At 29.5% G+C, this 22,330-nt stretch overlaps 1 protein-coding gene across 1 annotated transcript in view; it reads right to left on the reverse strand.

Annotated features, from left to right (window-relative positions):
* LOC111620181 overlaps positions 1-21,178 on the reverse strand; it is a 63,026-nt gene extending 41,848 nt beyond the window's left edge. Inside the window, exons 1-3 of the mRNA XM_023362064.1 lie at positions 21,169-21,178; positions 13,301-13,303; positions 4,018-5,166 (exon numbers count right to left, since the gene is read on the reverse strand). Of these exons, the coding sequence (XP_023217832.1) occupies positions 4,018-5,154 (1,137 nt within the window). The 5' untranslated portion in view covers positions 5,155-5,166; positions 13,301-13,303; positions 21,169-21,178. The remainder of the gene's footprint in view (positions 1-4,017; positions 5,167-13,300; positions 13,304-21,168) is intronic.
* Between the last annotated feature and the right edge of the window lie 1,152 nt (positions 21,179-22,330).

The following is a 22,330-nucleotide window of genomic DNA, read 5'->3' on the forward strand; positions in this document are numbered from 1 at the left end:
ATCAAACTGATATTCCATCAGCCTCTTACATAATGTGCATTTAATGAAAACAATGTATTCCAGCTCTGTTTTGAATCTATTATCCCTCACCAAAGTAGGCCAAATAGAAACCCTGCATTGGAGGTTTCTATTTGGCCTACTTTGAAGCTCCCTGGAAATTCTGTATGGTGTGCTGGGATGCAGAGTTGGAAAAGAATTTAGCAAACTTCCTTATTAGGTTTTTCTGTAACTGTGAAGATTTAGAAAACTGAAAGCAAGGTCAGATGCATAAATTATAAAGAGGGACATAATCTTTTGTATGCCTGGCAACATTTCTTACAATAGAATGGTTTCATCCAATGTTAATGTCATTCTGGACAGTTCATCTGTTTTGAAGTGCATTTTATTTACTAATTCTTTCTAGTAATACATGAGTTGTATAGTAATATTTTGTCAACAAAACTTCTCTAAGTTAAAAAAAAAACTTATTGTATGTCAATTATGTAATATATGTTAGTTTTATATTATATTAATGACCTGATGAAGATCAGTATTGATTGAAAATGTTAGTCAAAATGTTTTCAATATTAAATGAGCAATTATTTATTGTGACGTCACAATGCTGGGCTGCAATTTTTAATCATATTTTTAATTTATTTAATTTAAAATATAAGCTCTCCACCTCAAATCAGTACTGTAATGTCTTGCCCCTGTACTTTTCCATTAGCAATGGAGTCATGCTGGTCATCTATCTAGCACTTTTCAGGAGAAATTTTTTAATTGAATTAACGCGACTTCTAGTTTTCATCAATTCATATATAGTTAATCAGGACCTCCTGCCCCTAAGCTTTTCATATCTGTTCTTGAATTTGATTTATCTAACATCATTCTCAAGATTAAGGAAAGACAGATGGACAACAGTGGGAATTTATAGGTCTACAATTTTTTCAAATTGCAGCCCAATTAAATTTTTGTTCTGGATTTAGTAAGATTTAAGCTGTTTTTTGTGTTATTATCCAGTAAGTAGCAGTTATGCTGGAATCTATATTTAAAAGTTCTGCAACATATTTCTTTTCTCTTTTAAATTTGAATGTTATTGTTAATAAACACATACAAATCTATTAGCCTCTTTTTTGTTGATTGTTATTGACAATCAGGTGTTGTCTATATTTTTTCTGTCAAAGAAAAATAGCTTTTAAAAATTTTTTTAAGTAGAGAAATAATGTTTATGAAAATGTATACCTATGACCACATAAGAATTGGTGATTCCATTTGAATTCATGACCCCATATTGGGAATTGCTGTTCTACATTTTTGTGTTAGTATAACAAATTTAAAATGATCAGAGGTACAAAATAGGTGCAATAAAATAAAAAATTATTATATAAGAGCATCACATTTGTACACCTTGTACTAGAAACACCTTGTACAGGTAACCCCCGTATAACACGGCACTTCTATAGCACGGATTCGCTCTAACACGGTTCTGGTCATCGCTTGGTCCCACCTATCGCGTAAGTTCGGGGTATTACTGTATTAAAGAATTATGCTGGATAGTTGAATGGTTTTTATTTTTATTGTACTAAAAACTTTTGGTTGTCACATTTTTGGAGCAAATACCAGCTTTTTTTTTCAAAATTATATGTTAAGAGCTCTGATATAACTATTGCAGATATAAAGCATTTAACTAGTGGTATTATATAATTGTTAACAATATTTTTTACTGAGCAAGACTTTATAACAGCAGCTGACTTTGTAACATTCCAATTATCCTTATAATTTATCAACATTTATCTTATATGGATAATAGAATTAATAGCAGGTTTTACCTATAAATGTTTAGCTAAACTAAATAATTAGTATATTATCTTGCTTTAAAAAATAATAGTTATTTTGGAATACATCTCTTGATATCTTATCAATGTAGATCTATTAGTTGGAAATAAGACAAAGAACTTTATGTAGAAAATAATTATAAATTATTTAAGAATACTTAAGAGACAAACAACTTATTTTTTATATACAGAAAAGCTCTGATTAACCAAGCCCTGATTATTGTAAACAGATAATGAGGTTCCTCATTACCTGAGGCAAATCTGTAAGTTAAAACTACTTTTCTCATCATGAAATTGATGCTGAGGTGACTGTAGAATATTGCAGCAAAGAAGTGAGAAACAACTACAAAATAAACTCTAAATGACTTTTTAAAAATTTAGAATGACAACATGCATTACAAATTGATTTGTTTCTGTTACTTCTTATCATTTAACTTCAATATAACACAAAACCTTTCATATTAAAACACAACTGAAATAATATACATTTTTTTTCTTAAAGCTATTCTATGTATCAGCCTTATAAATGATGTAAAAAAAGTTGTTTTATATATGATTAAATTCACTACAGTGTAGAGAGAGATTTAAAAGTCAGATTGTATAAATCTTTTATAATCACAATTTTTATTGCAAAATGACTGTGGCCATTTTATCCAAGTTTTCAGTTATCCAAGGTAGCATCAATCTGCATTACCTCAGATAATTGGGTTCTACTGTATTTAAATTCTTGTTCTAAATTGATAGAGGCAATTGACAGAGAAAAATCTTCCTAATGTTTAACATTAAATGCCAGAAATACAACTATAGTTTAAATTAGAAGAAATTTTGTGACAAAAATCACATAAGAGTTTTGAAGATAATAAATTTCTAAAAACTTTTAATCACTAAATTATTATTTTGAATTCTAGAATATTGCTGATTACTTTTTAATTAATTAGATGTTTGATAAAATAAGCTATCTTGTAAACATTATTAAAACTTCCAGTACTTTTTGGTTAACAGGACATCAGCCAATATGTACAGCAACATGTAAGATTCAAGCACTGAATGAGGGGTTTCACACCACCCTCAGAATTGTTGACCCTTTGCAAAATATTCTTCTTTAAAGGTCAGTTTTTAACACCTATCAACCTACTGCCTTTTCTACATGCTTTGCATGTAGCTGTACGTCTCAGTGCTCACTATTGCTCACACCTCAGCACTCAGGTGGGGGCAAGCTCCCACACCCCTAGAACTATACAACATCAAGTACTCCACGAACAGTCAACTGAGCTAAATTGTTAAATGCAGTAGTCTTTCACAATAGTCTGGCATCCCATTAACCAAAAAGAACCAAAATTCCTATATATGAGGAATAGATAATTATCAAGATTAAAAATTTTATACATACACACACCTATATATATGTACATATATATACATGTGTGTGGAAGTGTTATATAACAATTAGTGTTCTCCCCAGAATTTTTTTTTGCCAGTTGGTTGATTAAAGCTGCCAGGTAAACACTCTCTCATATAATGTTGTTGTCTTAAACAAGGTTTGACGTCCTAGTTTGAAAATCAGTGATCCTGTTGTTTTGGACTGTTATCATTATTTTGGCCATTTCTTGTTTTTTATGTTGCTTATTTAAGAATTTTTATTAATTTTTGATTAAGCATTTTCCATGTCAACATAAATACTTTTTTTAAAACATACCTACTGTAGACATGTAAAAGTATGGTTAAAGATATTCATTAATGTGTTAAAATAATCTTATATTTGCATAGAGGTGTTAATTGATCCATTCAAAAGAGCATATATTTGTTCAAATTTTGAATGTGATCTAGTGAACATATGTTAAAAATTGAGACTGAACTATACTCAAGGAACACAAGAAAGTCAAGCCTTTTGTATGTTTATATATATATTTCTCATGAAGGTTATCAGTCAAATGGTGAGAAATATCATCTGGTGTGTGTGCATGGCAAAAAAAGGCCTCCAGGGAGAACACTGAATTATAACTTTTAAAATGTCTTAACAAAGCAAATATCATCTCACAACCATCACTTTATGATTATTATAGTTTTAGTCATCAAATCAACTTGTCTCAAATAAACATACACTCAGAAGTTCTTGTAGGTTTCTAAGATGACACTGTATTTGCTCTGCTCAAATATTTTTGAATTGTATGGAATTTTTTTTATAGTTATTCTACATATTTACCTCAGGAATTCCACATGTTTTACAGTAGTCTTCCGTAATAAAATGAACACCAAATTTTCGACACCACTCTATAATTAAAACTTGAGGTAATTCTGAACCATCTTTATAAGTAATTGAAGGATGCATTTCTTTCATTTTCTCAACAAGATCTTTTACTTTTACTTCATTCCCTTCAATTAACTGTTTTCTGATTATTACAAAAACATCAATTTCCCAACTTGATGTTTTATCTTCTTGGAATGATATTTCTTGAGATGTAAGTTCTTTCATTTTGCAACAAAATTTTTCCCTGGAATTTGTTAAAGTTATATTTTTTAAATCATCTATATTGTCTGTAACTGCAATATCAGAAGATGAAGAAACCTGATGATCTTGACTATTAGAATCTTCAGTTTCTCCAGATGCAAGATTCTTATCTAATCCCTTTTTAATAATCCTCCTTATTATATTATCTTTTACTTTACACCAGAGTGTAACTTTTGGTTGATCAATTTCATATTTTGCAGATGCTGCACTAATTCCATTTTTTTCTGCATAGTTAACTACAGCTAATTTAAATGTGGGAGGGTATGTTACATAATGTCTTCTAACCATATATCTAGTACCACAAGCACTTTCTCCACTACTTCCACCAGCTGGTGAACTGTAAGCAGAAACAATGTCAGCAGTTCTATTAATTAAATGTAATCCACTTGGAGGAGACATATTATTAAATATTGGAGGTGTTCTAACTAATTTTGAAAAATTTTGTCTTTGTGCAAGACGATTTCTTCTTCTTCCTTTTCCCTGACTTTGACGATTTGGAAGATATTCAGGATCACTGGAACTACCACCATCTCCCAAAGAATCATTACTAAAAGTATCATTTTCTCTTCTGTCAAAAATATTTGGAATAAATCCATGTCCATCAGCAATCTCATCAGAGACATTGTCAACTTCCATATCAAATACAGAATGTCCATCATCTGGTAATTCATCATCATCATCAATGTTATATGCATAATACAGCAACTGATCTTCATAATCATCATCATGTTCCTTGCTGAGTATGCTTAAGAATCTTTCTTCCTCTTCCTCTTCTTCTGCAGTAAGAACACCAATAACTTTTCTTGGATTGGAAGATTTTCTTTTTCCCATTTTGTTTCAAGGCTAAAAAGAAAATAATTATAATTTTAATAAATTTTTGTTATAGATTTTCATTATATTAAATTATAATATTTCACTATCATCAAATTTACATATTTGCATATCTTTATCTATATACAAATGAATTCATAACAGATTATCCCAATTATTTTTACTTTAAAAATAATTAAACTAATACAGTAGAACATCGATTATCCGACTCAATTGGGGACTCAGGTTAACTGAAAAAATCAGATAACCGAAAAGAAGGAAAAAATACATTATTAGTATAGTATATTAGGATATTAGTAAATCCCATGTAATTAGTTTATTAGTATATCACTATTAACCAACTTTGCGTTGAATTTTCATTGATGTTTAGCCTAACAAATATTTTTCTAGCATAATAATCATCCCTATTGTATCGTTAAAAATTATTTTTAAATTATTTTATTGCTCACAAAACAAACAACCACTCATAATTAGACAATTAAGTCTCGTTTAAATATTGGCCTCCCTTCAATGGTCGAGCCGTTGATGCCAGCTAAAACACGCAAAAATTTAACAAAAATAATATTAAAGTAGCCAAGACATAGCCAAATATTGTAATGCCACATCACTAGTGGACATTTGAAATTTGCTTACTAGAACGGTCGGTTAACTGATGCGACGGTTAATCGGGGGTCAGATAATTGATGCTCTACTGTACTGTAAATTTGCTAATGATTAAAATAACTTCTATTAAAGGTAAAAATGTTGCCATCTCACTTTAATAATCTTCTAAACTTATTAATTGAATTAAATTAATAAGTTTAGAAGTTATTAATTTATTAATTGAATTAAATTAATAAGTTTAGAAGTCAGGATAAAAACAGATGACCAGTAAACAATCTGAATCTAAAATAAACTCATTCCATTTATATACTAATTTTAAAGTAATATTATTTTACAATTGTGTATTACCATTATCATATGATAATTTATTTTATCCAGTCTCAAAGAGTATTAATATTAAAGCTAACATTAATTTATTAATAACTGCTTAGTACATATAAACAATAAAGCATTCATATCTAATTTTCTCTATAACACATAATGTCTACAGTTCTAACTGTGATGTATTCTAAATCACCTTGTTGAAACATCAGAGATTATATTTACTTGTAATTGTCCTTAAATAAGCAATTTACAATGTTTATTGGTAAATAAAACTATCATCATTCTATAAATTACTCAACAATTTCATTATGTATATTATAAGATAACCACGATCTCTAATAAGAATGCAAAGAGGGGGATTAAAATTAAGTTCAAAATGTGATAGTATATAATTATAATTAAGATTAGTAGAACATAGACAATATATATCCATTGTGACTTCATTCAAAATCAAAATGTATGACATAACAAAGAAACTAGACCTAGAATCCAATTTGTAGATTGAGGAAAAATGTAACAAATAGAATACTAATTGATTGGGAGATTTGGAGGTAAACAAACTGTTATGTGATAGAAGAATGCTTGCCAAATTAAAAAGAATATTTTATAGAAGTAAATAGTTAATTAACTGAACTTTCTGCAAGTTTCTAGCAATTTTGCTATATACATACAGCAAACATTTTCGGTGTTGTTCAGGGGCCAGTGTCAGACTTTTTATCAAAAATTTTTTTGCCAAACTTCTCAATTTGGAACACATTTTTGAAAGAAAATCATTCTGGAATGAGTTCTATTTAAATTCACTAAACAGTCTGTTTTTTTCAATTATGTCATTACATGGATACTATGGGAAGAGGCCAGACTAATTAAGTATATATTAAATGCAGATAAGCTGAGAACACTGGAGACAGGAAATTTAAGCTTGCAACACGGAAAATGCTTAAACAGTAAAGACACTAAAATAATTTCCAATGCATGGAAAGTGGTTTTAGACAATCCTAGACACGGAGATATGTTTTAGGAAAATATACTGTATATGTAAACAGTCATATGTTCTACAATATTTTAAATTTATTATATATGAGCCATAATTTATAATTTTCTATGACAATTTATTGTGAGGCATTAAATTGTTAAGTGTTTGGATGTTAATGATGTTGGTTAATGACGTAATTGAAAAATGGGCAGTTTAGTGAATTTAAATAAAATTTGTTCCAGAATGTTTTTCTTTAAAAAAAAAGTGTTCTAAATTGAGACGTTCGGCTATAAAAATCTTCAATAAAAAGTCTGACACTGGCCCCTGAACGAGACTGAATACATTTGTTTTACATATACAGCTAAATACTTGAAACATGCAAAAAATCAGTTTATTATCTATTTATATTTATACATAAGAAGACTAAGTTTTTATGTTTTTTGAATAGAAGTATTATAAGATCACAGCACTTATGCTGTTAGAGAGAAACAAAATGGAAAATGCATATAACTGTAATGAGTAGAGTCATAAGAAAAGATAAAATAACAAACATCTATATAACAGGAAGTTTGAAAGTAATCCTGAATCCATTCAAGAAAAATGTGAGAGAGTCAAATGCATTCATCTGGAAATAACAAATGAAGATCAGAAAATGATATCAAGCTAAAAAACTAAAAATCTAATAATTAATGGCAAAAGAGCTAAAGGAAGACCAAAGAAGACATAATACAAACAATAAAAAAGGTATCATGGTTACGATCCATGAAATGGAATTGTCACTCATAAAAATGTATACAGTATAACATGAACCAATAAAAACACCAAACACAATAATCATAGCCAATGACACTATAGATACAGAATTAATTAACACACTCACAAATTCATTCAAAAAACTCTCACTAAATATAAATTTACAAAATTAAATGCCACACAAGCATACAAATACCAAGCACATCAAATAACTATGTACTATGCCAGACCTTGGTCTGGCATAGTACTAGGCATCAGTATAAGATGAGTACATTACATATCACTTTCATAATAATAATTAATTATGACAATATCTAATATATAATCGAGACGGGTTGATGATAATAATAATAATAAGCGCAGAGCCCAAACGGTTAGGAGTTGAAAGTTGAAATTTGGAACACAGATAGGGTACGTCATGAAAACGCACACTAAGAAGGGATTTTTCGAAATTCCTTTCTATGGGGGAGAGGGACAAAATTAAGGCTTAACACTTCCATCAACAATGGAAGTTTTAAGTAACAATGGAAGTGTCAACAATGGAAATGTTACGTAACAATGGAATTGTTAAGAGAAAGCGACGTGCAATACGCAGATGCAGTTTTTTTCATTTTTGCAGGAAATCGAACATATTTTTAGACCCATCTAAAAATTCTCTAATTAGTCTGGAAACAAGGGGACCCAATTCTTGCATTCTGTGAAAACGGGTAAGGTTGACTGTAACGTAATAATCTTTATGTTAGTTATCGTTACTTTTGCCCGAGCAACGCCGGGCCCACCTGCTAGTTATTATATAATATATGTCAAAATAATTACAATAAGCAGACTCTAATGTATTAAAAGTTTTTTGCTAGTTTTAAAGATTTGTATTTTGTATTGTTTATAGCAGTATTATTTCCAGTTGAGTATAATTCCAAACTTTGTATACCGTATTTACTCGTGTATAAGATGATCTCACATATAGGACAAGATGTGAGTTTAGAAGTCAAAATAAAGACAATTAAATTTATTAATACCATTCTAATTTTATTTCATAAATAAAATATTATCAAATCCATGTTTGCCTTAATACATGATGAATGGGAAAAAAACCAAAACATTATAATGGGCATGGCTGGAAAAAGAACTATTTTCTGCAAATGAATAAGATGCAACACAATTAACCAATAAACAAAGGGGAGATGTCTTAATTTGTTTACAGTGGGTAACAACTTATGATAAATAGACTGTAGACCTATAATGGCAGCATGAACTATACACGGTTCACAGAAATTATTGCAAAAACACTTTGGGTTTTAGACCAAATAATCACAGATCTTAAAAAAATAAAATAATTTTATTTGGAATTGGGGTACAAGGACTGCACTAGTACAATGCATGAGATAAGAATAAACTTGAGAGATAACAAAGACTATGTGGAGATGTGTTGAAGTGTTGCCAGGCTGGCCACAACGCAAAGAATTCGCTTGCATGTATAGGACGACTTAGGTTTTTGTGGCAGTGAAAAATGAATGAAAACCTTGTCTTATATGCAAGTAAATATGGTATTTTTTTTATCTGAGTAGCAAACTGTCTTCTTTTTATATAATTTATATTCATTAACAAAAAAAGTTATGCAACAGGAAGAAAGCATTTGGAATCAAATGAAACTTTATTAATGTGAGCATAATAATAAATGATTACAATAATCATAGCAAAGGGATAATTTCCTGTGGAGTCATACAATTTAAATAACCTTTAGTACCTTCTAAAACCTATCTTGCCTGGATACATACAACAATGCAATCAGGTAAGGAGGCTTACAGGCATTATATGCTATCCTGTGACTGATTTACCCATATACGTTGCAAGTGCCACTCCAGATCCCCCATACTTGTAGGTAGTCAAAGCTGGCATCTCATGGACCCACAAATGCTCAGTGGATAACATATCTGGAGATTGGGCACATCAAGGAAGTATGGCAATATGGCAGACATTCCTGGAAAACTTAGCTGTGTGGCAAGCATTATATTATTGGAAAATGCCTGTTTACATCACTTCTATAAAAGGTAAGATAAGGCTAAATGCTGCTTTGCTGACAAAGTCCTGCACACCATTACTAGAGTCTAGAGCAAGGTTCTCAAATTCAAATGCAGCAAAGGGCCAGTCAAAAAGATGCATAACAGCTGTTTTTTCTGTTTAATCCTTGCACGATGTTAGAAACAGTGTTTTTAGAAAATAAATCATCAAGACCACAGACCAGATATGAAGCCTTAATAAACCATATCTGGCCTGCATGCTGCCAGTTTATAAAAAAGTTAAAGTAGGAGGCCACAGTTCCCTGGAAAGTTGTGGGATAACCTCAGGGCCAAAAACAAAAGCAACATTTTCATTAAATAAAATTATTTTGGGCATAATGTGATAATATTAAATATGGATGTGTTCTATGTTCCATAAACATTCTTCTTCTTCTGAATGATGAAATTAATACAATGTCAGAAGTACTAGCACAACTTTTTTTGTGATATTATTATTATATAATATGAAAAAATTGAAAATAAAAAATACTGTGTAGAAGGAAAATTAAACAAATATAATCAATGGAACAAGAGTTATGGAGTACATTGTACACAGAAGGTGAAAGTTGTAACTGTTGTCCACAGGGGGCCAACATACAAAAAGTTTAAAAACAACTGATCAAGAAGTGACCAACTGTCATACGAGATGACTCTTCAGACAAGCACACCAGTAACAAAAACAGTATGCTCCACAACAGTAAAAGTGGAATTGAAGCAGTCATCTGTGGTTGTCCACACACTAACATGGTGGTCATGCATTCCCAGACAGAACTAAGATTTGTTGCCAAAGAAGATGCACTGCCAGTCCATACTTCTCTGTTGAGGCATTACTGCAAAGATAACAATGTTGAGGTGCTAATGGAAAATGCACAGCAGTTGCCATGCATGAAAATTATATGAGAAGAAACACAAGTTATTCCACCTAGTTGTTGTTTACAAAGTTATTAAAGTACATTATGCGAAAAGACAATGTTTTCCTCTACAACTGATGAGTCTCACTTGTTAAGTTTTACATGTTATTCTATAGAGGTGGATAACTTAGACTCGTCTATAATTGATGTAGGAAGTATTAATGAAAAAATTATCATTTCCACCAATAAGTGGCACACATTGTTTAATATTTTGATGTTTTGTAAAAAGGATGTGTACAGAAGGTTATTGACCAATGAAGGTTTGCATTTAATAAATGATAATCTAAGGTCAGAAATACATAGATTTGATGCCAAAACCAAAGAAAAATAAATCTGATCTAAACTCTATCAATATAAACAGCATACTATTATATCAGACTTTCTTTAATTTAAAAAAAGGACATTTTATTCTAATTTTTAAAATATTTTTTCTTTTTAACAGTCATTCTGTTAATTGTTTCATGTTAACAAAAGCACAAAGAAACAAATCCAAAATAACACAACATAAATATAATTGGTTTTTTAATGATTTTTTTGGAAAATAACCAAAAAATTCCAATCTACACAGGCATTCACAAGAACTTACTCCTAGTCTGTGTTAACTGTTAATTGAAATGAGCATTTTACAATGCAAAAAGACTAGTTTTTATATAATACTTTTTAATAGCTTATTTTATAAATCCTTATTCAATTTGCCATAGTTACATTGCCGGCCAAAAGTTTTTAGAACACTTGTATCTCAAGAATGATTTATTTTTTGAAATTTGTTTTTTGGACTACATGTTAATTTATTATTATAAGTTAGATGGCAAAATTCTAAAGTGAGGCATGTTCAAATTTAAATTTATTCCATTTGTCTAAAAAACTGAAGTGAACAAAAGTTTTTAAAACACTTGAAACTTTTTGTTTATTCTGTTGTATTTAATGTTAATTTGTCTGTTTTTGATATTATTATAAGATATATTTGCTTTGAATTAAATATTTTTTATTCTAAAATGACTTTATTGAAAGAAATAAACAAAAGATTCTCCAATTATCCGCTACAGGATTCATCATAAGAAAGATAGCACAGGTAATCTAAAAGTAGATGTATACTTAAACCAACATCTACAAACCCAATGTATTGTATATATGTAATAGGCTAACAACTACTGGATTATATCAGGCTATTTTATTGCAATTATTTTAAATTAATTATTTATTAAAGTAATAACAATATAATAATAGCCCAANAATAAAAAAAAAAAAAAAAAAAAAAAACATATCAGAGAACATTACAATTTTAATTTAGTTACATTTAGTGATGAAAAACATTTTTGTTTGGAGGGTTGAGATAATATAAAGTCTTCTTTTGAGAAAACTAAAGGAATTATGGTAGGACCTCATCATAAAAAATGCCAGTAAGGAGTGGCTCCATAATGATTCCGGGTGCCGTAAATAGTTGGAGAAAATTGATAATCAAATTCACTGAGGGAAAATATAATGCCATGAAGTATCTGAATGATCTGAAAACATTTCTACCTTTGGTGAAAATTTTTTGCAGGGGAAATGGTTTTGACAGCAAGATAATGCTGCAATCCATACAGTTGGCATAGTTAGGCATTACTTTCAATAGAAAAATTCCATAATTAATTAGCGAGTTCATTGTCCTGACTTGGACTTTATAGAAAATGTCTGACATTTAATGGAACAAAAAATTTATGAACATGGACAGTTTAACTCTCAGGAAGAGTTGAAGTGCGTAATTCAACATTGTGCTGATAATTCTGATGAAAATGTTATTGTAAATAAAATTTATAAATCAAATTGATTTATAGGTTGTTAAATGCTGCAGAGAAAAAGGCAGTGCAACAAGTTATTAATTATTAACTTAGTATGTACAATTTTCTGTATCTTTAGGGAAGTAAAACTGTTCTAAAAACTTTTGTCCACTTGATTTTTTAAAAAAATGGAATAAATATCAAATTCCAACACATCTCACTTTGAAATTCTGTTGGCATATTTATAATAATAAATTAACTAACAACACAAAAAATCAATTTCAAAAATAACTTGTTCTTGAGATACATATGTTCTAAAAACTTTTGGCCAGCAGTGTGGTTCTACCCTAGGAAAGAAATATAAAAGTTACATTTTGTAATTTAAATCTATATTCATCACAATCCAAATGCAAACTGAAAAGAAAAGTTGGTTACAAACATTTTAGTAAGTCTTACTTTCACATAAGAATATGATTATTTAATTCATCTAATCTCCAAACTTTTCTGAGATGAAATGTTTTAGGAATATTCATTATGTCTAAAAGTGGTTTATTTGTGACAGATTAACAAATCTTGTCATACCAACATAAATTTATAGTTGTAAAAGACGACTGAACTATTTTTTGACACTTAAAGAGAAAAAAAGAATGGAAAATTGAAAAAGATACCAATAAACAATTAACTAATAATTTCTATTTATCAGTTATTTATCACCATCATTATCCAAGCACCTGACTGAAAGTAGTTAAGTTGTTTTATAATTACCAACTTATATTAGAAAATTTATAATAGTAATTAGCATACCCTGTATAAACAAAATTACAGTGAAACCTTGATTTCATGGGCAAAATTTCTGATCAGTATGTCCTATGTGAAAGTTAACACCTTGTTAACTTTAATATGCATTTTACTTTCGCAGCTGTTATAACAGAAGGAAAGTATGGTGATCTGGCAAAAAAAAAAAGGTCCCTCCTAGATTTTTACATTTTTGAACTTAGGATACCCTGAAATGTTGAGAAATGCAAAAAAATTCAGGGGTAATTTCTGTATGTATGGATGTTAGTGTGTGTGGGGGACACAATTTTGTTCACCCTCTTTGAAGCTTAATAATGCCTGTGCTTTTTGTCGTAAATTTCCAAAATTTTGCAGGGAGATTTGTTTATTAGAGGGATTGATGCTATTAAATTTTGGTGGTTAAAGGTCAAGAGAGTGAGGAGATAATTGGGATTGTATAGGGTCGAACTTGATGATTTTACTTGTTATTAGCATTTACAATTTTTTATAAAACTCATTCCTGGAATACCCTCAAAATTAAGCTTTTTGCCATTTTATAATAGTTTAAAATATAAAAAGTTTTTTAAATAACATATGATAACAGATGGCACCACCAAAATTTTAAATGTTGCCAGGATAGCTGAGCAACTCATTGCTGGTTTATCATATGTAATTAAATTATCAGTTATTTATTTTTTCAAATCTAATAGTTTTAAAAGCATTATTTATTTGTTTAGTCAAATACAATTAAAGTGTAAAAGGAAGGAAAACACATTGAGTGCAGCCTTACAGTTTTTTATTTTAGCTAGTGCTTTCAATGAACTTGTGTTCATCGTTGTCAGATGAATGAAAATTTTGTAGCATGCTCATAATGGTTTTTAATTTTAATTTAAATAATATGTGTTCCACTTACATTAGAACATTGTATTCTATTCTTAAATTTTCGTTTGCCTGATGATGATGAACATAAATTCATTGAAAGCACAAGCAAAAATAAAAAAAAACTGTTAATGCCACACTCTGTGTTTTCTTTTCTTTAATCTGATATTTGGCATAAAAATCAAGCTGTATTGTGTGACAATTAAAGCATATTTTCCAAAAAAAAAACAAAAACATTTATTTATTTATTTCAACTTAGATCATTTACTTGTTTATTACAGTCTCAGAACTACAAGTACAGTACATAACCAATAATACATATAGAATACTTTTCTATGAAATCCTATATATATTTAATTTTAATTACACAAATGTATCTATGAAAGTAACTGATAAAGTAACTAATATGTCAATTTTTTAACACGCATATTTGAAAAACTTACTTTATTATTCAATGGAGACCAATGGCTCAAACTGGTCCATTAAATCAAGGTTTCACTGTAATGTTATAATCTAAACAAAAACATCTGAGATGTAAAAAAAATTATCAAGTAAAAATTTATGACAATTTAGATGATGATCAAAATTTTTCTTAGGAGTTTTTCTTTGCTAAAGATAAGCTTGGTGCTTTGAGGTGAAATGTAGAAAATAATAACACTGGTAAAAATCTTCTGGGTACAGCTTCCAAGTGTCAAGTTTATCTTTACCAAAGAAAAACTCCTAAGAAAAATTTTGATCGTCGTCTAAATTGTCATAAAGTTTTACTTGGCATAATTTTTTTACATCTCAGATGTTTCTGTTTGGATATCAATTGTTTTTGTTTAATAATTGTATTATTATTATTATTATGTCAAGACATATGATCAGTTGGCACTCTGTGACTGCCAACTGAACGCATCACCAACCAATGCTTTTGATACACTGTTTAGAAAAATTATTATTAATAATTTTAATTCTCATCCCTAACTATCTTACCCACTACTAAAAAATTACTTCAAAATAAGAATTTTAAAACTAGTATTAATTGTTTAGATGAAAAATTATAAAATGCAACAAGAAGGAATATGTTGTAGAATGTTTCAAAAGGGATTGGGCTAAACCCCTACTATAAAATTGACATATTTAAGTTTTAAAGCATTTTGTAATTTTAAAATGTGTTAGTTAAGTAAAATTATGAATTTTGGAGACTTCCTAATCTAATATGGTTAAAATTTATTTCAAAATATTTTAATTCTCTAATTCTTTCTGAATTCCTCATAATTATTGTTTAAAGAGATAAAACACCACTTATTGAACTGGAATGATATAGTAAACACTTCAATCGAAAGCCTTCAAAATTATTTTCCAGTAAGAGTTAATTCAAAAAACTTTTTTCGATGAATGTTTGATTTAATGTTCATACCTTCAATCTGAAGCAGGTGTTAATGAACTATTCTAAAAATTAAACAAAGTGCAAAGCTTATAAATAATTATAATTTAATTGGTACCATTTACCATTTTTCAATTTTTATTTTAATAATTTTGATTGTGTAATACGAATTAATTTCTGATTTATTTTTTTAATTTTTTAAAATTAATTTATATCTAGACTTTCTATATAAAATACTTAGTTTAAAATTATTACACTTTTTGTCATCATAAAAAAAATATAAACAGTAGCAGTAGGAATTGAGGAATTGTTATGAATAGTCTATATTGATTTGAAGAAAGTGGGCAAAGCAAGCAGGGGGGAGCAAAGTCTCTCCTTAGTACGGTATATAAAATTCTTATTTATTTATTTAAGTAAGTAATCAGCCAATTTTTAGTGCCAGTTAATTAGTACTCGGATAATTAGCCAAAATACTTATTAGTGCATCACTAATTAAAATATCAGGAGTCATGACAGTGACTCCCCACCATCAAGTAAAAAACAAACACCTGAAGTAATTCTGAATAGCTCATTTGAAAAACAATTGGCTTTGAAGGTAGTGTACAAAATTTCAAGATTTTCTATAAAGTAGTTGTTGAAATATAAGCAACTAACTGTTACCCGCGACTTCACCCGTGGAGGTTTTGCAAGCAAACCCCATTTATATTCAGTATTTCAACAACCATATTAATTGTTATATAACACCTACCACTGAGAATGATGAGAATTGCTCAAAATCAAATGAACTATTTTCAATTTGATCAATTTTCTGGAACGTTTACAATCGTTCCATAATCGAACCAACGTGCAATAACAAATTTGAATTTAAAACAGTTCGAACATTTGGTTAAAAAATTGAAATATATAAAAACATTTATAACAATGTCTGAAATGTTATAAATTTAATACACCTAAGTACTTAATGAAGACATAGTTAAAAACAAAAAATTGCATCTAAAATAGTACAGTAGAAGCCATTCTTCCAGTTAAGCCTTAATGCTCTCCCTCTCCCCCCGCTTGGGAATTTCGAAAAATCCCTTCTTAGTGTGCGTTTCCATGACGTACCCTAACTGTGTACCAAATTTCACCTCTTTAGGTTCAGCGGTTTGCTCTGGGTGATGATGAATCAGTGAATAAGTCAGTCAGTTAGTCAAGACAAGTAATTTTATATATTTAGATTGAAAAGTGCAAAAATTGCCAAAAAAGCTGTATTTTCTTCCCCTTCTTTTTTCTTCATCTGGCACTGTAGATGCTCATAGAGAAAAACTACTAACAAGTAAGTCTAGAAAGTTCAAATTTTAAACTTAAGCCTTTCTAGTTATCAATAAGGTTCTCAAACTTCCAGGTTGATAGGTGAAAATTTATGGGGTTTCTCATAGAACTAAGTCACTTTTACGACTTAATTTTATGCTTATAAAGATAAAATTGCATGGAAATAAATGAATTTTATTCAAAATGTTAACATAAAATAAATTATATACTGGATAGTGAATAAGTTAAAAATCACACCTTTATCAATCCAGCAAATGATTTTTAATACCACAAAAACATTTTCAATCGTTTTAAACAATCTTCCTCAGTTATACCAAAACAGAACATTGAAAATCGAAGAACATAAAATAAAAACATGGAATAAATATAAAATTCAAACAGAAAAAAATGCACATGCGGAGTAAATATAATAAATAAATGAAATTATGGAATAAATATAAAATTCAAATGGAAAAAACGAGCATGCATACTAAATATAATAAAATAAATGATATAAATAAGGCCAAAGCAACAAAAGTGAATCAAATTGTAGTATTATCTAATAACAGATAATACTACAATTCTTAATTATTCTCCAAGCAGTGGATAACATGTCTGTGTCTATGATTTATACATCCAGTTCTCATTTGTGCTTTGAAGATTTCTAATTTCTCAAGATGTTTCAATTTATGCCTGTTCATTGTACAACATATGCCTGTTCATAAACTCCCACCATTGAATTCCGATCTTCTTTCTTTTTATCATTTATTAAAAGCTTGTAAACAGTGGGATTACGTCGGTATACAATTTGAAGATTATTAGCTTCAGCAATATTTCTATGTATTTTGTTTAAAAATGGGATGTAATTTAGCACAATCCTTCTTCCTCGATCGACCTTGAGAGAATGTCGTCTTGTGGTTTGGAAGGATGTAATAAGCCTCTCTACCTTGCGTCTCCGGTAACCTTGCTGTTCAGCTACCTTAAGAATGTAATCCAATTCCTTAATTGTATCATAAACGCTTGTGCAATGTGTATAGGCACGTTTAATCCAAGCCCTGAAAGATGCTAACTTGATGTGCCTGGGATCGATGGATTGTCGTGGGTAATAATAGGCTGAAAACAGGGCTTCCGGTATATATCGGTCCAGATTTCCCCTTGCTTGCAGGTGATGGAAATGTCAAGGAAGTTAACGATTTTTAATGTTCTATTTTGGTATAACTGAGGAAGACCATTTAAAATGATTGAAAAGATTTTTTTGGTATTAAAAATCATTTGCTGGATTGATAAAGGTGTGATTTTTAACTTCAAAACGTTACTCTGCTTAAAAGCTTAAATTTAAAGCTTAATACAAAAGCTTAAATTTATGAGTGTGAATGGTCTTAGACTGTGTAACATCTGATTGTTGTGCAAACTTAAATGACTTAACTACAGTATATTCACTCATGCATCTCCTAATGTTGGGCTTGGCTGTCCAAAAGTAGTTGAAAAAAACTTATTAAAATGAACTCCAGTAAAGCAGATTATTATTTAATATATTTTTAATTTACTTTGGCTATAATAGTAGTCAAATACAGAAAATGTTTCTTTTATCAGAATATAGCAAAATGATTGCCTAATTACATGGGCTATATCAATGCTATTAGCGAGGTTGAGGCCGAAGTTTTAAACATGAAAATGTGTACGTCATACGTCCAGAGCCACTTTCCTGTAAGCCTAGAAGTTTGACAACAGTGTTTGGAATATCGAGCATGATTCCACTGACTATCCAAACACCATTGTCAAACTTCTAGGCTTACAGGAAAGTGGCTCTGGACGTCTGATGTACACGTTTTCATGTTTAAAACTTTGGCCTCAACATCACTACTAACTATTAATTAAATTTCAAGTAATATAACCAAATATAATCTGGCAATTATTTTGCTTTAATCTGAAAATTGGGCTTGTAGATGTTTATATTTTCATTTATCAGTTTCAGATTATTAACAGAACTATCTGATGAAGTATTTGTCTTATATAAACTGACTTAAATTTAACAGAAAGTAATAATTAATAATAATAAATGATAATTAGTCATTTGTTTTACCAATTAGTTGGCCAAGGAGTCAATTCTGCTAATTATGAATTGTCTATCAATTAACCAGTGCATCACTGATTTTAATTATTTAAAACTACTAAAATATTTATTATTTTAGAATTATATATTTGAACACCAGGATTTGTAAAGATTGGAATTTAATTTTCATATGGGATGATTTTATTCCTTATTGTTATTTTAAAGAAAATATTTTAACCCTTCATACTGTCGCATCCCATTCATTTGTTGTGCAAAATGCTCTAGAAATATTTATTTTAATGTCTCTGGTGCATTTACTATTGTTAAATATTTATCTCACTATTTCTCCAATAGATGGCATTATGTTACAAAAATTATTTTGCCATTTTTGGTGGAAAAATATAGTTTATTTTCGGAATCTGATAGCATCTATGTAAATTGTTTTTCGTAGTTTTTCTTTTAGATAATCAAAATTATTTTATTTATAATTATTATTAGTAGCCATTAAATAAATAATAAATAATTAAAATTATTAATAAAATAATATAAACTATGAATAAATAAAATTATTTTACTTTTAGACAAAAAACACATGTAAGTGTTAATTTTTTTGAAAATTACTTCATAAATATTAATTATACATCAACTATTAATGAAAAATTTGAAATTTTGGATGATAACCATGAAAAAAATTTGACTGAGAAGGGGTTAATCTATCCATCAGAATAACTCAAAAAAACACGCATCATACAAAAAAAAATTGTTAAACCAAATATATTAGACTTCAAGGGTGCCACAAGACAGGCTATTGGTTGCATCATAGATAGTGTTACAATCAATGTAAACATGGTCAACTTCCAGTGACAGCGTGGGTGTCAGCCACCTGGGGTGGAGGAAAACTTTTCCACCCCCTTATTTAGGTATCTCAATTTAAAAGACTAAAATTCAGTTTTGTCACAGAATAAGTAATGAAAAATTCCGTGCTCATTTCAATTGGTCCAAGATGCGACAAAAATATGAAATGAAATGGTTCAAATTTTTACAAGATATTATTATTATTAATTATAAAATTTTTCCGCCCCCTAAAAGTGCTGCCCTTGCTGCCCCCACTACGCTACGCCACTGTCAACTTCACTTTCTTAAATGGAAATCTCCATTTTTTTTATTGTATATTACAATTCTACATCAAAAACAAACAACTTTTTTCTGGAATGTTTTTTCAATAGATGCACTTAACAGAAGTTATGAGCATTTGAAGTTTTATGCAGCCACCACACTATACACAAGTGAATCTGAGGGTATATGTGAATTTTATTGAAAAAAGAAGAAAATTGCTAAAAGAATTTTTTAGAAAGTTACTATTACAGGAAATCCTTGTTAATTTGAACTTGAATAGTTCAAAATCCAATTACAGATAACCCCCATATAACACGGCACTTCTATAGCACGGATTCACTCTAACACGGTTCGAGAATTGGTACCATCCCCCGTATAACACGGTACTTTTATAGCATGGATTCACTCTGACACAGTTCAAGAATTGGGTAAAACCCTCGTACAACAGGAAATGTAATAAATTTTTACATACTTAAGTAATAATAGTTCACAAAAATTATTATTTTTGTGAACTATTAGTACTTAAGTATGTAAACTTTCTCTTCTTGCCTTCTGTCGATACCCGTGGTCCTTCTCGAAACTTGTTTCAATGTTGCCAGATCGCGACACTTCTGCTTCTAATGTTGCCGAATGTTTTTCCCTTATTCCATACTTGCTTTATTCTTCATAAGTGCTTAGCACCATATAAGGAAATTTATAAAGACCTTTTAACTAGAAGCAAGCAATCTAAAGTTACATACATTTTGCAAAAGGTAAAGCATGGATCTGAAGATAATGCAGAAAAATGCTCAGAGGATAAGGATAACTTGCCAAAAAGAAAACGCTCTCGGTTAATTAATAGTGTTTTTAGTGATGACGAAGAAAACATTGTTTAATTTATATTAATATGTATCACTTAAAAAATTTTAATGAAGATATTTATCTTAATTATGAAAATATACTAGTATGTTTTTTTAATTTTTGAAACCTAACCCTTCTTTTCGTATTAGTTCTTTGTTTTGTATAACACGGATTCGCATAACACGGCAATTTTTTGGAACGTAACTACCGTGTTATACGGGGGTTACCTGTAGTTCGTAACTACAATTTGTCCTGGCTGGAAATATAGAGAATTACACGTTAAGGAATTCAATTAGTTTGAAATATAGTTACTTCAAAATTCAAAGCACAGTTCAGACAGTATTAATTTCTGTCTGAACTGTGTTAACATATGGGTTCCATATGTTAACTCTCATTTAGATTGAAGTCCTTCCATACTATAAGAGAACAATATACCAAGAACAACTTTAATTTGGTCAATATGGCTTTACTTTTACAGTGACACATTTTCAGGTGTCATCTTAATCATGGAGTACTCTTTTTTTGTCTTATCTCATAAAATATGTGTTGGAAAATACTAAACTAGAGCAAGAATGAATATCACAAACTATGTATGAACTGGCATCACCCCATGTAAGACAGCTTGAGGTGGGAAAAACCATTGTTCAGTCGTGCGCCAAGTTATTGATGAGTGAAAAAGTGTATATATAGTCTTAGATTAGAATAAACTTTAATTATAAGTTAAAGGACTGTCTCATCATTGTTCTAACAATATGACTGGGCAAAGTTGGGCTACAAGTAGCAGACTGAGATACTTGAAGGGCTTTGGGCTACTAGATTTGGGCAACTTTTTTGACTACTTTGGACTGCATTTCGAGAATTCTGCTTTATTTTTTATAAAACCTATCTGGCAACCTGTAAGGTTCTCTCTGAACATTTGCTGTTTACCTGCAGTTTATTTATATTATTATTATTATTAATTAACAAAAATACCATTCTGTATAACCTAGCCATATTCCATTTGTTTAATAAATTACATCAGTTACATAGCATTTGGCATCTTGTACAGAAATATATAATCTCAGATAATTCAAAACTCGATAATTCAACATCATGATTATTTCGTCCCTTGAATTTCTAACTGTTGAGAATTTCCCATATTTGGTGGAATCATTACTTTTCTTTAAGTACTGAACTGATACAAAACTAGTGCCACAGCATGTTAAAGCCATCATGCTTGTGATAAAGGGAGTACATTGATCTATATTTCATCAAATAATATTAATTTCTGAACTTTTTTTAAGAATTCTTCCTTTTTGTGAACTTCACAGATGTCTGAAGTTTCATGCATGCATGGTATGAAGGCTGCATAAAACTTCAAACATTCCTAACTTCTGCTAAGTGCATTTTTTGAAAAAATGTTTTAGATAAAAGTTCATTAAAATTTAATGCAGAATAATAATATGGATTAAAGAACAGGAATTCCCATTTAAGA

This window comes from Centruroides sculpturatus, unplaced genomic scaffold (genome assembly GCF_000671375.1).
Source record: "Centruroides sculpturatus isolate CEXI.00-Female unplaced genomic scaffold, Cexi_2.0 scaffold206, whole genome shotgun sequence".
Taxonomy (NCBI): domain Eukaryota; kingdom Metazoa; phylum Arthropoda; class Arachnida; order Scorpiones; family Buthidae; genus Centruroides; species Centruroides sculpturatus.